At 54.6% G+C, this 14573-nt stretch overlaps 8 protein-coding genes across 8 annotated transcripts; 5 read left to right on the top strand and 3 right to left on the bottom strand.

The window, feature by feature from the left end:
• Positions 1-672: 672 nt before the first annotated feature.
• On the top strand, positions 673-1243 carry PG986_013242 (Histone H4; the record flags this gene model as incomplete). Its single annotated transcript, XM_066849464.1, has 3 exons — positions 673-682; positions 881-1018; positions 1080-1243. 3 exons carry the CDS (start codon positions 673-675, stop codon positions 1241-1243), a joined length of 312 nt encoding a protein of 103 aa, XP_066693607.1.
• Positions 1244-1788: 545 nt separating this feature from the next.
• Positions 1789-2410, bottom strand: PG986_013241 (uncharacterized protein; the record flags this gene model as incomplete). The annotated part of the gene is made up of 2 exons (XM_066849463.1): positions 1789-2101; positions 2226-2410. The coding sequence occupies 2 exons, from the start codon at positions 2408-2410 to the stop codon at positions 1789-1791; spliced, it is 498 nt and encodes a 165-aa protein (XP_066693606.1).
• A 392-nt stretch (positions 2411-2802) lies between these two features.
• On the top strand, positions 2803-3700 carry PG986_013240 (mitochondrial 54S ribosomal mL60 domain-containing protein; the record flags this gene model as incomplete). The annotated part of the gene is made up of 3 exons (XM_066849462.1): positions 2803-2852; positions 3096-3325; positions 3483-3700. The coding sequence occupies 3 exons, from the start codon at positions 2803-2805 to the stop codon at positions 3698-3700; spliced, it is 498 nt and encodes a 165-aa protein (XP_066693605.1).
• A 324-nt stretch (positions 3701-4024) lies between these two features.
• Positions 4025-4882, bottom strand: PG986_013239 (RNA recognition motif domain protein; the record flags this gene model as incomplete). The annotated part of the gene is made up of 3 exons (XM_066849461.1): positions 4025-4427; positions 4553-4692; positions 4817-4882. 3 exons carry the CDS (start codon positions 4880-4882, stop codon positions 4025-4027), a joined length of 609 nt encoding a protein of 202 aa, XP_066693604.1.
• A 697-nt stretch (positions 4883-5579) lies between these two features.
• PG986_013238 (nucleoporin NUP82) lies at positions 5580-8316 on the top strand (the record flags this gene model as incomplete). Its single annotated transcript, XM_066849460.1, has 2 exons — positions 5580-5927; positions 5983-8316. 2 exons carry the CDS (start codon positions 5580-5582, stop codon positions 8314-8316), a joined length of 2682 nt encoding a protein of 893 aa, XP_066693603.1.
• A 1637-nt stretch (positions 8317-9953) lies between these two features.
• Positions 9954-10632, top strand: PG986_013237 (uncharacterized protein; the record flags this gene model as incomplete). The annotated part of the gene is made up of 2 exons (XM_066849459.1): positions 9954-10008; positions 10076-10632. The coding sequence occupies 2 exons, from the start codon at positions 9954-9956 to the stop codon at positions 10630-10632; spliced, it is 612 nt and encodes a 203-aa protein (XP_066693602.1).
• Positions 10633-10924: 292 nt separating this feature from the next.
• On the top strand, positions 10925-11626 carry PG986_013236 (uncharacterized protein; the record flags this gene model as incomplete). Its single annotated transcript, XM_066849458.1, has 1 exon — positions 10925-11626. One exon carries the CDS (start codon positions 10925-10927, stop codon positions 11624-11626), a length of 702 nt encoding a protein of 233 aa, XP_066693601.1.
• Positions 11627-13136: 1510 nt separating this feature from the next.
• On the bottom strand, positions 13137-14273 carry PG986_013235 (uncharacterized protein; the record flags this gene model as incomplete). The annotated part of the gene is made up of 3 exons (XM_066849457.1): positions 13137-13360; positions 13519-13855; positions 14001-14273. 3 exons carry the CDS (start codon positions 14271-14273, stop codon positions 13137-13139), a joined length of 834 nt encoding a protein of 277 aa, XP_066693600.1.
• Between the last annotated feature and the right edge of the window lie 300 nt (positions 14274-14573).

The raw sequence follows: 14573 nt of genomic DNA, 5'->3' as shown, positions 1-14573 counted from the left end.
GAGCTGTTAGCGGAAGGACATGGGTGCCTGGCCAAAGGAGAAAGGTTGCCGCAATACAAAGAGCACCTGAGCTGAGAAGAATGAGCGTGTGTGATGGCCGCGTTCACAGCCGATCAAAGCCTCGTGTGTAAACACAATTGAATGTTGTAGGAGTGTTCAAGGCGAGAGCTGAAGGAAAGCACGGACCTCGACGGGTGAAGGATGCACTACAAATAGGCAAGCGGGTCCCGAAACTGATTTGCCTTTCCCATTGGAGGGGCCAGCTAGTCAGTCCATGCAACAGTCCCTAGAGACCCAAAAACCACACCAGAATCTCAGGCACCTCCGGACCTTGTAAGCGCCCCGGAATTGGTCGAGAAAATCAACCCAAGCGTTTCCGTATCGAATTAATTATTTAATTCCTTGCCGCAAAAACGCAACAGCGCAGCTGCCCCCCAAATCCAAATCCAAATCAGCCAGACCATTCCCCACCCCACTTTACTGATTGCAATCAGCTCACCACAGCATATAAGCCAACCCACCCGCCCACCAATCTCTTTTCACCTGCTTTCTCTTTTCCGAAAAGACTCCATTCCCGATCCATCAACATCCATCACAACAACCACCTTGACCATCGCGTCAACCAGCATTCTCATCAACCAGCACCTTCACAAACACTAACCACCATCCAAGATGACTGGACGTAAGTGCACCTCTTTCCTACTTTCCAAGTTGTTGGCGCGCGTGTGGCGGTAGCGGCGACTCGTTTTCGGTGGTGTTGGCGTGTATCCCCCTCCATACAGACACCACGACGCGTCTCCACTATCCACTACACACGCGCCTACGCATAGGATATCGTTATTACTTGTCGTCATCTTGTACTAATATCGTTCTTCTATAGGCGGCAAGGGCGGCAAGGGCCTCGGAAAGGGCGGTGCCAAGCGTCACCGAAAGATTTTGCGTGACAACATCCAGGGTATCACCAAGCCCGCTATCCGTCGTCTAGCACGTCGTGGTGGTGTCAAGCGTATCTCTGCCAGTAAGTTTACCTGTCGCGTCCCGCATGATCTCCGCCAAGTACTAACGCGTTCCTTCTTCAGTGATCTACGAGGAGACCCGTGGTGTCCTCAAGTCCTTCCTCGAGGGCGTCATCCGTGACGCTGTTACGTACACCGAGCACGCCAAGCGCAAGACAGTCACGTCGCTCGATGTTGTCTACGCTCTGAAGCGACAGGGCCGCACCCTGTACGGTTTCGGTGGTTAAGCTGCCCTTCTGCTTTCGACTTGCCTGGATCTGTCTGTTGCACTGTTGATGGACGGCTCCTGGCCTTGTTGCATGCTGCAATAGCGGTATCAGCAGCACTATTTGCGTTTGGGTTACAGGGAATGGCATGATACACTCTGAATTCTTGTTGGCGTTGGAGGTTACTACTATGGACATGGATCTTTGCGATGAATTCCCGACTACAGGCCTCTGAATGGCAGATGAGCCTTGTTGCAGCTATATCGTACGCTGAATACACTTGAGCATTGCGAAAGCTCTGCTTCGATGAACAAAATTTAAACCCTTCTTCAGTGACTATTCGTGCATGCGTTCCTTTTTGTATGACTGGTTGCATGAGTGACACGGCGCAAAACATACCGAGCGAGATCCAAATTAGTTGTCTAATGCCGACGTCCATGGTCCTACATTTGTGTTCGTAATCCTTAGGCGTTTCGCGTTGGTATCTTTTAATCAATTACGCCTAACGCCACAACACCATCCCTTTTGTCTTGATTCACTGCAATATGTATCCGATTCTTTGCTTTTTACAAGTACTTCCGTCCCGCAGCAGCGACTCGCTGTCGGAATACAGGGCTGCGTACCTCCATGTTGACGCGATAGAATGGGTTCATGATGGTCTTGACCCAGTTTTCGTACACCTCAACAAAGAAGTTGCGGACAGCTTCCTCGGTTTGCGGGCTCGTGGGATTCGCGGCGATGGAGGTGGAAGATCGTGACGAGGCGGCCGCCGCCGAGTTGGGCGTCGTCGGTTGATGGAGCAGGAGGAACTTGATGTTGCCCGCTGTGATGTAGCACGATATGAAGTTGTTGAAGAACTTATCGACGTGTTTGAGATACCTGTTCAATAGCACAAGAAGAAGTAAATGTCAGTAATGCAGGTAGGTAGGCCTATTTACTTTACGAAGCAAGAACCCTGCCCCCCTGTGGTCAGAGTAAGAGGAATTGGTTGCTGGCGACATACATCTGACTGGTGCCCCATTGCACTTCCTCGACAATGTCCAGACTGCTGTGCAGGATAAATTGGTTCATGTGCCGCGCTGCCTCGTTGAAGCGCGACATGCCATCGCCGCCCTGCTTGGAGGTGCCGAACTCATGCTCGAAGAGCGGGTTGTCTTGGGTGCCGACGATAGCGAAGTAGTACGACATATTGCTGGTTTTGGGGTAATAGAGAAATTCCTTTACAGAGAGAGAGAGAGAGAGAGAGAGAGAGAGGGAAGCCGAGCAGAATCTGGCAGGCAAGTAAGCAAGGGGGCTTAAAGAGAGTCTCTTGGGTGTTACTCTTCTCTTTGGCGATCTAGGTACGGAGTAGCTTGCGACAGTCAATCAATTGCTGCGTTGCGGTGGCCGATGTGGGGCCTGCAGCGGGCTCTCTCTCCCAGCGGCGGACGAAAGCTTGGGAATGCAGGGATGTCGGGGGAGTGTGTGGCTCGTGCCGATTTGGAGGATGAAGCTGCGAACTTTTTGACCAGAGCCTCGCAAATCGGGTCCATAGCACGCAGCCAGCGCCAGGAACTGCCAAACCACCCACCCACCTCACCATGTTCGGCGCTTTTCGATTCACAAACCCCCTGTCGGGAGGTCTTCTATGGTACGTTGTACTGCGATTTTTCGGGAGCATTTGATTGCGGCGGCAGGTCTGCAGAGGAGGAGGGAGCAAGCGCTTCGGAGGCGCAACGACAGGGCTGCACTGCATCCCCATCCACCCAGCCCACCACCATCCCGACTACCGACTGACTGGATGATGGGAGCGCGGAGGATCATGACGACTTCGAAACACAAGCCGAAAGCAGGAATATATGCTAACCACTGGCGATTGTCACATTCGTAACAGGAAGACCCCCTGGCGACTGTCGCGCTTCCAGAAGACCCGGCAACGAAGGCGGCTCCGGGCCGTCGACTCGGTCGTCGCGACCATCGACGCCGCGCTCGCCAAGCAGGGCCAGACGCTCACCGCCCTCGAGACGTGGAAGGAGACGATGCCCACCGAGGCCGAGATGCTGCCCAAGGACAAGTATACCATCTTCGACCGCAAGGAGAAGCGATACCGGAAGGGCATTCACAGTATGTTTCCTCCCTTTTTTACTACATATTCTGTTTGTGTGTGTGTGTGGGCGGATACGAGGGTATCGGCATCCACCGCGCGAGAGGAAGAGAGAGGGAATGCGGGAGAAGATCATTATACGAGACTCGAGAGTACTGACGGAGAAACCTACTACAGAGCTGCCTAAGTGGACAAGAGTATCGCAACGACTGAACCCCCTGGATACTAAACGACCAAATGTGGGAGTGGCGGGGAAAAATAGTGCTTTGCATATCGTACAATCTTCAAGAGAGGAGGCAGATGCGAATGAATCAGCATGGGACCCAATGGGGGGTCTACCAAGGCGTTTGGGTGATTTTGTACAATACTGCAACTCCAGCTTCAGGCTTCTGTGACACGACCTTGTGCATGTATATCAGCACGGCAGGCAAAGAATAACGAAATAACTTCAACCATGGCACGGTTACTAAGCAAAAACAAATATTCATACCAATGCAGTTCCGTTTACTCCCTGAGCTCTGTGGAATTCACCATGTGTAGGTTTCAACCTCCTAAAAACAGAACCCTCCTCATGTACATCGCGGGGATCCCAAAACACATAATAGGCATCTGAAGTAGCTGGTCGAGGAAGAAACGACCCTGAGGGTATATCTTATCGTACAATACAACCGAATCCAAGTTCCTCCCAAACCTGCGAGCAACACGACCACGGCAGGCACTTACCGCAGGCGTCCGTAGTCCTCGCGCATTTCCTGCTCGCTGTCGCGGTTCTTCTCCGACTCGCGGAGGCGCTCCGTCTGTTGGATGGCGCGGCCGAGCCCGCCGCGGCCCTCGTCGAAGTCGTCGCGGTACTCGTCGCGGACCTGGCCGCCCGACTTGCCGCGGCCGTACTGGCGGCCCTCCTCGAAGCCCGGGTCCAGGTCGGTGCGGATGATGCGCTCGTCCAGCTTGGTGCCGCCGACGTACTTGAGGCAGTCCAGCGCGTCCTGGTGCGTGTAGTACTCGACGAAGCAGAAGCCGCACGGCGTCTTGTTGAAGCGGTCCAGGCCCATGATGAGGCGCTTGATCTCGCCGCACTTGGAGAAGAGGTCGTAGACCTGCTCTTCCGTTGTGTAGAATGAGCTGGAGAGCGTTGTCAGTGATTCTGAATTCCTTGCGGTACCCTTACAGGATCATGGAAATAGAAACAAAGGGACAAACGAGGTGAAACCCCTTTGGGAGAAGCGAACACGGAAAATACTGCTTACAGGTTGCCGACGTAAAGTGTGGTGGCATTTTTCAGGGGGTCCTCAGGTGGCTCCTCGGGTTGCTGGTTGTTGGCCATCTCCGTGTCGCCATCCTTCTCATCGCGGTTGTTGCGATCATTCCGTCTGCCCTTTTTGTTGTTCTGAGGTCCTCTGTTTGTCAGTCTCGCTTCTGGCAATCAAGCAGTCCGTGTCTTGCCTGCCAATTGCTGACCGCTCCCGCCTCGTTCTCATCAAGAAAGAAGGGGTGCTTTAGATGAGACTCACCCGGTTCAGATAGTACGCGCTGGGCCTGTCCAGCCTCTCGACTGTGTTCCTGAAACCGCCTCGCATCTTGAACTACACCGCAGTTTATGCTGTTTGGGGATAGAAGTGGCGGAATTAAACGGAAAGTATGTCGATTATGTACCTAGATATAGCGATCTGGCTATGAGAGAGGCTCCGATACGAAGTGAAGCTGGTTGATCAGTGATATTGAATGAATGAGGCTCAATTCAGGCTGGTGGAACCGCTTTTTGCTGGAGAAAAAGGTACCTGCTGCTGCGTTAGGCCCAAGGTCAGGTAGGCTGGTTGGCTGTAGGTCCTTTTCGTACCTTTTCCTGCCTGTCAGTCAGTACGGCCAGGTTACGGCGAGACGCGGTCGCGTGGCTGGAGCTTGCTCCCTAGCAATTATGGTACGCACTTACCTAAACTTCCACTTAGCTTAGCTCCACGACAGGGATCTTCCAGCCGACTGACTGGATTGACTGGACGACTAGAGAGCTGGCGCCCAAAAATTCCCAGATGCGTCCACTGCTGCTTGCATCGTCGTTGTTGCTGGCTCGTTGCTAAGGAATCCTACCTACCTTCCTCCTACCTCCTACCTACTTCCTCTTCTGCGAACTAACCACAACCCCTCAACTATTGCCTGAACTCAACCGCCCTGCACTCATTCTGCACCCAGATAATCCCGACAGAGGCGGCTCCATTGCGCACGGCATCCCGTCTCGAAATGTTTACTCGATAACTTGGACATCAACCAACCAGAAACATGCCCAAGGTGAAAGCTTACACTCCGGCCTGGCTGTCGCGGCCGTCTCCAGGCCACCAAGTCTTTGCCCCTTCAGCTGGGGAACCCAGGCCTTCTGCCTACTCCTCGTCGAGTTCCGATCTCAGCAAGACTGGCCCGCGCCGCACCATCGCCCAGTCCGGCTCTCAGGTTTTTGTCGCTGTTGGCAAGGAGATCCGATGGGTCGACCTAATTGAGCTCAAGGAGAAATGGCAAGAGAAGGACGTGAGGGGTCGGACAGACTTTCGCATCAAGCGCGAAGACTCCAATGGTTTCGACACGAATGAACTGCTAGATGCTGCAGAGAAAGAGGGCTACGCCGGCTTCAGGGTGAGCATCGCGCACTTGACGTCCATGTTTCTGTCATGTTACTAACTACTGCAAGACCCTCACAGTCAATGTCGCCGCCGAAATTCGACAGCTCGTCATCTCCCCCCACGAAGACTACCTCGCTGTCTTGACTACACATACAGTCCGCATTATTGCTGTGCCGGACTTATCCCACCTGACGTCACCCACGAATGAGATTATCAAGCCCAAGTCGTGGACTCTCGGGCCTACGACGCACGTCTTCGATCGTTCTGCTGTTGCCTCGGCTCTGTGGCATCCTCTGGGAGTTAACGGCTCTGCACTCGTGACAGTCACTACTGATGCCGTCGTGAGAGTATGGGAGTTATCCCCCAGCGATCGCTGGTCGTTCGACAAATCCACCTTGACCATCGACTTAAAGAAGCTCGCAGATGGTACATCATTGGACCAGAACTTCGCCCCCTCCAACGATGCTTCCGGAAGGAACTTCTCGGCTGACTCGTTCGAGATGGATGTGGCCTCGGCCGCTTTCGCAGGTCGAGGATCAGGGGGTTGGTCGCCAATGACCTTGTGGGTTGCAATGGGCCAGGGTGACGTTTATGCTCTTTGCCCCTTACTTCCATCTCGATGGGCACCTCCTCCTACCCTGATTCCCTCGCTTTCTGTCGGAATTGTTGGCAACCTAGCAGCCATCGAAGACGACCCGGACGTGTCCCCCGCGGCTAAACTGCTAGCGCAGCAACAACTTGACTGGATGTCCGATTTGGATAACCAGGATCCCGTGGTGGTTGACGGCCCTCTTGGGGAGCCCCCTGTCGAAGTTTATACCCGGCCATCGCGTCCCGGTGTTGTGCCTAAATTGCAAGGTCCCTTCGATTTGGAGCTTAGTGTGGACGCCGAAGACGATATGGACATAGAGCTGACGGATATTTTCGTCATTGGGCAAAAACTGGATACCGACGAGTTGATGATGGGAGAAGACGAGGAGCTAGAAGTCGACGATATCGATCAAGAAGGCTTGTCACTTAATGTGATATGTCTGCTTTCGTCAAGTGGACAACTGCGGATATGCCTCGATCTAGAAGGGGTTCAAGCTAAATGGTTGCCTCCTAAAAACCGAGTGAGAGAGATCACGCGATCTTCGGATGAAGAGAATGACTGCTCTCTGCTGACTTTCCAGACTCTCGACACCCTGAAGAGTATGGAAATGACAACCGATGGATGGCCCATGTTCAGCCCCGATGTTACCTCACGCTACGCCTTCTATGTCACCCACTCAACGAGTATCACATATTTGTCGCTTTCGCCATGGGTATTCCGACTCGAAAGCGAGTTGCGAGGCGAGTCGCAAAGTGGACTGGACTTCAGGATGGATGTGCTCGTCCGCGGGCAAACCTCAACTCGTGAGAGGCTTTACACGAATCCGAGCCAAGGTGATAATTATCTGCCATTAGCAGCGGCGGTGGCTATTCGCGATCCGGATCTTGGCTACTTCATATTATCTGCGACCCCATTCGAACCTATCGCGGTCGTGTTCGAGACTCCCGAGGACGAGTTTGAGACAATTCGCTCTGTTTCGCCCATCGTCCACCAAGAGGTCGACGTAAAGCCCTTAGACTTTTACGAGCCTCGCCCAACTTTCCAGCCACCTCATATCTTTGAGAGAAGCTCGGCGCTTCCGGACTTACTTGAGAAGCTTCGGACAAGCCGGCACAAAGCGATTGTGAACCAGGAAGTGCGCCTGTCACCTGTAACATTGCAAGTATTTACTGATGTACATCAACTCTTGAGCGAAGAGACACATGGACTGGGCGCTGCGACGTCTGAGCTGTTCCGTCGTTTGGAAAGCCTGCAACACGAATTAAGGCAACAAATCACCAAGGCACACGAGGTCAAGGCGAGGGTCGAGGCGATTACGGGCGAAGACAACGCGGGAGACGGGGCTTCCGAATCAAGCAAGGCGTCTGTTGAACGCCGCCTGGAAGCAGCTAAGCAAAGGAGCAGCGAGCTCAACCGCAGACTCGAGAAGATGAGGAAGACAATCAGCAAGGGGACTACTCGCGAGCTGAGCGATAAGGAGAAAGCCTGGGTCAACGAAGTGAACGCCCTGGACGCTAGTTTGTATGGATCGGATGCACCTACGGCAGATGGGCCAGCTCGCTTGAAGCACCTTGGCAAGAGGTACGATGAGGCGAAGGCGCTCAGGGATGATTTGGTTCCCAGGGCGGAAAAGCTTGCCAAGCCGGATGGCGAAGGGGAAGATGGCTCAAGCCCGTCGACGCCGGATCTCCGAATACCCTCCGAGCTCCGAAAGGCGAAGTTGAAGCAAGTACAAGGATTGCTCGAACGCGAGTCGGCTCTGGTCGATGCAGTCAAGTCAAGATTGGAGAGAATGTCGGTCTCGGGCTAATTGGCACGGAGGGGCGAGGGAAGGAGAGCGGTTACGCTAGCTCGTACCAAGCAAACATCTGTTGTAACAATGAGTGTAATAGTGACGATATTATGAGTTGGGGTAGAACATGTTGATTTTGTGTATTTTGACACAGGCAATTCGACCAGATCCAGTTGATCTGCAAGGCTCTTAGCCATGGGCAACTTGATCTCAGAATGACTGGATGTCTTGTTCTCAGTTGCAACTGGTTTCTTGGCACAAGCTGTAAAACAGTAGGGACTTGGGGAGTTGGTTGAGCAAGACAGGTGCATCAGACAGCGGGCTGTTGCGTCGATCACTTCCTGATTCCTGCGTCTCCTATTTATACCACGATGTGGGTAGGTACATGCTGTGGCGAGGTTGGGCCGGCACTACGGCGATCAGCCGCGCAAACGTGGTGGTCTGGACCGGGCTCGGGGGCGTCCAATATTGTCAGACAGACATGCAGCCTTGCGTGAGTTGGCCGAGTCTGGGGTCACACCCCCACAGAGCCGGTCGAGGACGAAGAGATGGTGTCGCAAAGTGGTGAAGGAGGCTTGGACGCCTGCGGTGAGCCAGCCAGCAGCCTAGAGCAATCGGCTTGCTTTCCTTCGCGATGGGCTGTCAGCCGATCGGCCATCTTTCTCCCATTTGCGAGTATGAGTACCTCAAGTATATAAGCTTGCCCCTTTCCCTCTGTCAGCAACGCTTTGGTGGTGCTCGCTTTTTGGGGCCTTTTTTTTCTTCTTCTTGCGATACCGAACCTTTGGGCCGTTTGTCTCACAGCACGGCACAGCAGCAGCGAACCTCTGATCGTCGGTTCAATGTCACACTCCCCAAGCCTTGTTTACAATTGCCTATAGGCCCTGGCTCTACGGCCCCCATCCGGCTGCAGTGCACACACCCATGTTGTTCCGTTCGCCTCACTCTCATCAATGGCTTGCCCCGGCAGTCCTCTCCAACCCTTGATGGTCGATGTCAGATGTGGTCTCGAACTCAATACAACCCAGCTGACAAGCTTGATAAAGCCCGATACAGCTGCTGCTATATGCTATGTCATTTAATGCCGATCCCTCTATTAAGTTGCCACCCGGTCTATAGCCCAATCTTTATACTTGGAGCGAGTATGCCTCGGCATCGGGCAACCATCACCAGGCCCAGGTTGATACAAATCGGCTGCCTTTCGACGGAAATGACGAGGCATTGGTTGATACGAGGTGAGGTGGTTGGTGTTACAACGGGCCAGGGAAACCCAATGTGATGGAGTAAGCGTGCTACCACCGTGCCTGTGATACACTCCCATCTCTCTTCGTCTGGACTCGCATGCAAGTGCCGCGGAGCTCCAATCAGAAAGTGTTCGTACCAGCGGAACATGCGCACGCAACCGTGATGCATGGTTGCTTTTGGGCCTTGTTCTGGACTCGGAGGGTTGCTGCGAGGGACATCCCTATCAATGGGTTAAGCCTCAGAGCACTACTCTATGGCGACATGCTTGCTTGTGTATATAAGCAGTCGTTCCGCTGCCAGCGTGCATACCTTCGTACATTACGATTCATCCGACATTGTTCATGTTGCTCGTCCCGGCAGTCTTCCTAAGTCACCGCTTTCGTCCTTGTCATTGCTCTCCTATTCCTATCATGGCGCCGGCCGATTTGCAGATGGTGCTTGTTGACTACAGGGGTCAAGTTATTGGTGCGTCCTTGCTTCCCTGGAGCACACGTTGAGTAAGTGCAGACAGACTGACTTAGGGCTGCTGTAGAGAACTGCGAGTTCCTCACTGCCAAAGATGAATTCATCTCCATCATCACGGCCAAAGAGCCGAGTGGCAAGATCAAGGCCATCGCCCTCCGTACTACTAAGAGCAGCGAGACGCGAGAGCCTCTGATCGCCTCTGACCCTTTCGACACGGTCCAAGAAGCCATTGCGTCCCTACACGCGAAGTCCTCGGAGGCCGTCCAGCTCTACATCATGACCAATGGCTACGCGGAACCTCGCGACCTCGATGAGACCAGGGACGATAAGCTTGGTGATGATGATGATGACGAGGACGAGGACGATGACGACGATGCATCTATCGTGTCCAGCGACTCGGCGGCGTCGAGTAACGCCCCGTCTATGTGGAGTGCGACCTCGGATACTGCCGCTGAGGTAATCACTCCTGCACCAACGACATCCACCTTCTCCTCCTCCCGAGGATGCCGGCCAGCTCCCTCTTCAGCTATCAAAAGCCCCAAGAAAAGCAGGGCTACCAATGGCCGTAAATGTCGCAAGCCCCCCTACTACTACTACGGCGGCTGCTCGGAAACCCCACGATGATTACTACAGTGAAGAAGAAGATGACGAGGATGACGCAGAGCCTCCTCGCGTGAGGGCCATCCACAACCCTGTAAGACAAACGGCAGCCCCTTCATTGGGGGCTGCAGGACGCCACGGGCTTCCTCGCCAACCACCACTGCCGCCAGCTTGGGCTGGGCCTGGCGCACCTCCTCCACCGCCACCCGCATTCCGGAGTGGCGTTGGTGGTGGTGGTGCTAGCGGTGGAAAATCGATGAACGGTTTTGGCTTCATCTCGCTCTCGCAACAGGGCCCTCCCCCTCCTCCCCCTAACATGGGCGCTCACCCGCAATATGTCCCAACCCAAGGGGCGATGCCCCCACCTCCGCCGCCGCAACCCCACGGTCAACCGTTGTCAGGCCCTGCTCCACCACCAGGGGCGGCACCGACACCGCCTCACATGGGCGGAAATGGCGGGGGCGCGAATCCCCGGCTTATACAGCTGGCACAGCAGCAGCAGCAGCTAGCCCATCGGCAGCAAGCCATGATAGCCAACAACGCCCATCATCATTACCACAACAATGCCAACGGCACGCCGCCCGCCGCAAAGCTGCACGACGTCCGCCTCACCATCACCTGGCTCCACCACTCCTCCGCCCGCGTCCTCGAGACGGTGCGCCCCTCGCTGCGCGCCCTGCAGGACGCCGCCCTCGCCTACGTCCGCGGCAACCCGCACGCCTTCGAGAACGTGACGGCCGCCGACCTCGCGAGCGCCCCGCTGACGCTGCCGCTGCCGCCCCCTCCTCAAGCTCTTCTCGCTCGGCCAAGAAGCGCCCCGTCGCTGCCCCCTGCTGCTCCCCCGCCGCCGGCGTCTGGGCGCTGCGGGCCGTCGTCAAGCGCGCCTGGTTCGGCGACGAGAGCTGGGACCTCGCGAGCTACCGCGGCGGCGACGACCTCACCAAGCTGTTCGCCTCGCTGGGGGGGCCAGGGCTCCATCCCCCGGCTCGAGGTCGAGGTGGACTACACGCATCCGTAAGCGTGGGGAAGCCGGACTTTACGTGCAGGTTTTCATCGTACGGTCGAGCTATTCCTTTCAGTGTTCTCTCCCCTTCCATCTCTCCGTACCTTTCCGGAAACGTCTTTCCCGTATTTCTCCGGCTTATCACTCCTCTTATAACGATCTAGAAACGACCCCATTCCGTTTCATATCTCTTCCTGCTTTTCATGGGCGTCTTTGGTGTAAGGGTGGGCAAATGGGGGGGGGTGTTCCGCCGCGGGTTATTAGCATGGGGGAGTGTGTAGCCACTGGCTTGTACATTTTCTAGGTCTGGGGGTTGAAAGTCACGAACACGTCAATTGTACACATAGGCGGACACGAAATACAGCACTGATTCTCTTTTCCCGGCGTTCGTGTTCTATTGCGGGTTGTGTTATCAGCCTGCCGAGCCATGCGCTCCCCCTTACGACTGCCCGGGGAAGCCCGCGCGATCAACCAGATGATTCAACATCGTCAGAAACTACAATTGAGTCCAGGGAGCTCAACAAGTCTACTATGGACAAGATTTTGTGCCAAGAAGAGGATACTTTGGGATCACTATCAGTTTCTGGGGGTGCGGCAGATTCTAACTTCGCCCCTTTTTCTTGGCGCCCCTTCATGGTACAATGAACGGTAGTTAAATACTATTCCAGACGGCGGTGGTTACTCCCTCTACGTACTCTGGTGCCATATCATTCCAGGCATTATTCAATTTAATCCAGTTTTTGTACGTGATGTTTACTCTAGTGGAAGCAACGATCCCAATCCAGCGTTGTGGAGGAAATCGGATGGAAATCGAGTATCGCCAACTTGGCTTGCATATGGGATCAAGCGGTCTACGACGGCTTATCCTGTGGAAGCGGTGAGGTGAGGTCGGCGAGGCTGAGAGAGAACCACACCGCTTTCCACATTCCACCCCCGTCGTTCGGAGACGCGAGCACGTAGAACTGGCCGAATAGCAAGCCACCTCGGGCACCATCACCGTCCTTCGGCATCAGCAGACCATGTCCATCCAAGCTCTGCAGGTCGAATTGGCCAATCAAGCCAAAGCCAACAAGGCGTACAAGCCATCTCCCTTACTTCTCCCAGGTTTTTTTTTTTTTTTTTTAGTTGCTTTCGCTGCGGCAACGTCGTATCGGAACAGGTCACTCGCAGCGAGTTCTGCACCGGAAGTTTGTTCGCCTCACTATTATTATAATTCGGACTAATTCGGGACGAGGTGCATGCCGCTGCATCCGGACTTGCACAGGGTTCACTTGACATCTTCCATTCTCTAGAGATATCTATCTAGAGAAGCCTATCATGTCGAGCTGCTTGGTGCAACACAAGAAGGTTTGTATCCTACGCACCTGTCTGAGACAAGTCCAAGTCACCTGCGTCATTCAAACCGGGCGACGACCATGCAATACCCGTTGAACCACGCTCTTAATTTGGCTGCAGTTTCCCAGGGTCAAAAAGAGTCCCAACCCCGAAAGACTGCACCCAAGGGGTGCCATGCGGGTACGCAAGCTTACTTGGCCGGATTCCGAATATCCGGGAGGCCGTTCGGCATTAGTTTCTTCTCGCATAGGCCTGTCCTCCCCAGCGCTGGTCTGGGCATCTTGCTGGCTCGCCATAGTAGTATGCGGAGGGAGTGCCCATACTGCCGCTTGGCTGCTGCTGAGCCGAACGCCAAGGGGGTGTCGACCCCTGGAGACGTCGCGGGGCCCATGGCGCCCCAAGCAACACCCGACTCTGCAGAACGAGGCGTGTAGTAGCCCCAACCAGGCGGCTGCTGCGTGGTGTTCGGATGTCCCCATGCTGGAGTTAGAGGCGGGTAATCGGCTGCTTGCTTGTTAGTATGACCCATATGGCAGTTGTTATCAAAGGCTTCTCACCATTCCCGGGCGTACGACTCGCAATATCGCGCGTCAGCAGTGCGTTGTTGCCTTGCGTATTCGTATTAATGGCTTGCTTTTCCGAGTTGCCGGTCTCCATCACTTGATTAGCAGTCTGGCCTGTCTCGGTTCTCATGCTTGGAGTCCAACGGTCGATTCGAGTGCCATCAGTGACCGTGTAGTGACTTCCCTTGGCTTTCTCGTCGAGGGCCGCCTGTCTGGCCTGCCGGGCCTGCATGACCTTCTCCCTGCGGCCACCCTCCCACTCGGCCAGGGTGCCATCAAAGCCCAAGTTGCGCTCGAAGACGCGTCTCTGGGTTCTGGTGATTCGGGAAGTGCCTTGACGCTCGATCTTGACAAACCTAGTCAGCGGAAGCAGGGCCTTTACTACACGTTGATGATTTCCACAAGTGGCCGACAGGAGGCTGCAAGTGAAGAGCAACAAGAGAAGGAAGAAATAAGAAAAGACGAAAAAAAAAAAAGGAAGCAACACTTACGAAAGCCAGAGCAGCCTTCTTGTTCTTCTCGATCTTTCCGAGGAGCTCCTCGATGTCCTCGATGTCGATGTCGTTTTCGTAGCTGCCGCTTCCATTGAGTGTCGTGTTCAGCTTGGTCGCGAAGCTCAGAGATCCCTTCAGGTGGGCGCCCTTGCACGCCAGGGCGCAGACGGCCTGGAGTTCGTACGCATTCCAGTAACGCGGAACGTCACGGTCATCATGATCATTGCCCTTGCGGGCATCGTCATCGTTGCGTGCCGTCGGTGAGGCCATGATGAGTGTGCTGCTGCGGTTGGGTTGCGGGAAAGAGAAGCGGAAAGCAGAGCAGTGTCGATTTTAATCAGGCCTTGATGCTGATGATGCTGGTGTCGACAGGCCACTCGTTACGGTCAAAACAGAGTGACGGCGTGTCGAATTCAGATTCGGGCTTGGACAATGTGATGAGATGGCTTGAGCCGCTCACTGCCTCGGGGTGAGTTGATGTGCAAATGGTCAAGGTGGGGAGCATATACCTCTGGACAAGGGCTATTTATTTACTGCCACCCCAAGAAAGTACAACCTCGACGATCAAGA

This window comes from Apiospora aurea, assembly GCF_038362705.1.
Source record: "Apiospora aurea strain CBS 24483 chromosome Unknown utg000009l_segment0_segment0, whole genome shotgun sequence".
NCBI classification, from domain to species: domain Eukaryota; kingdom Fungi; phylum Ascomycota; class Sordariomycetes; order Amphisphaeriales; family Apiosporaceae; genus Apiospora; species Apiospora aurea.
The sequence above is the reverse complement of the archived record's forward strand: the minus strand, read 5'-3'. Positions and strand labels throughout refer to the sequence as shown.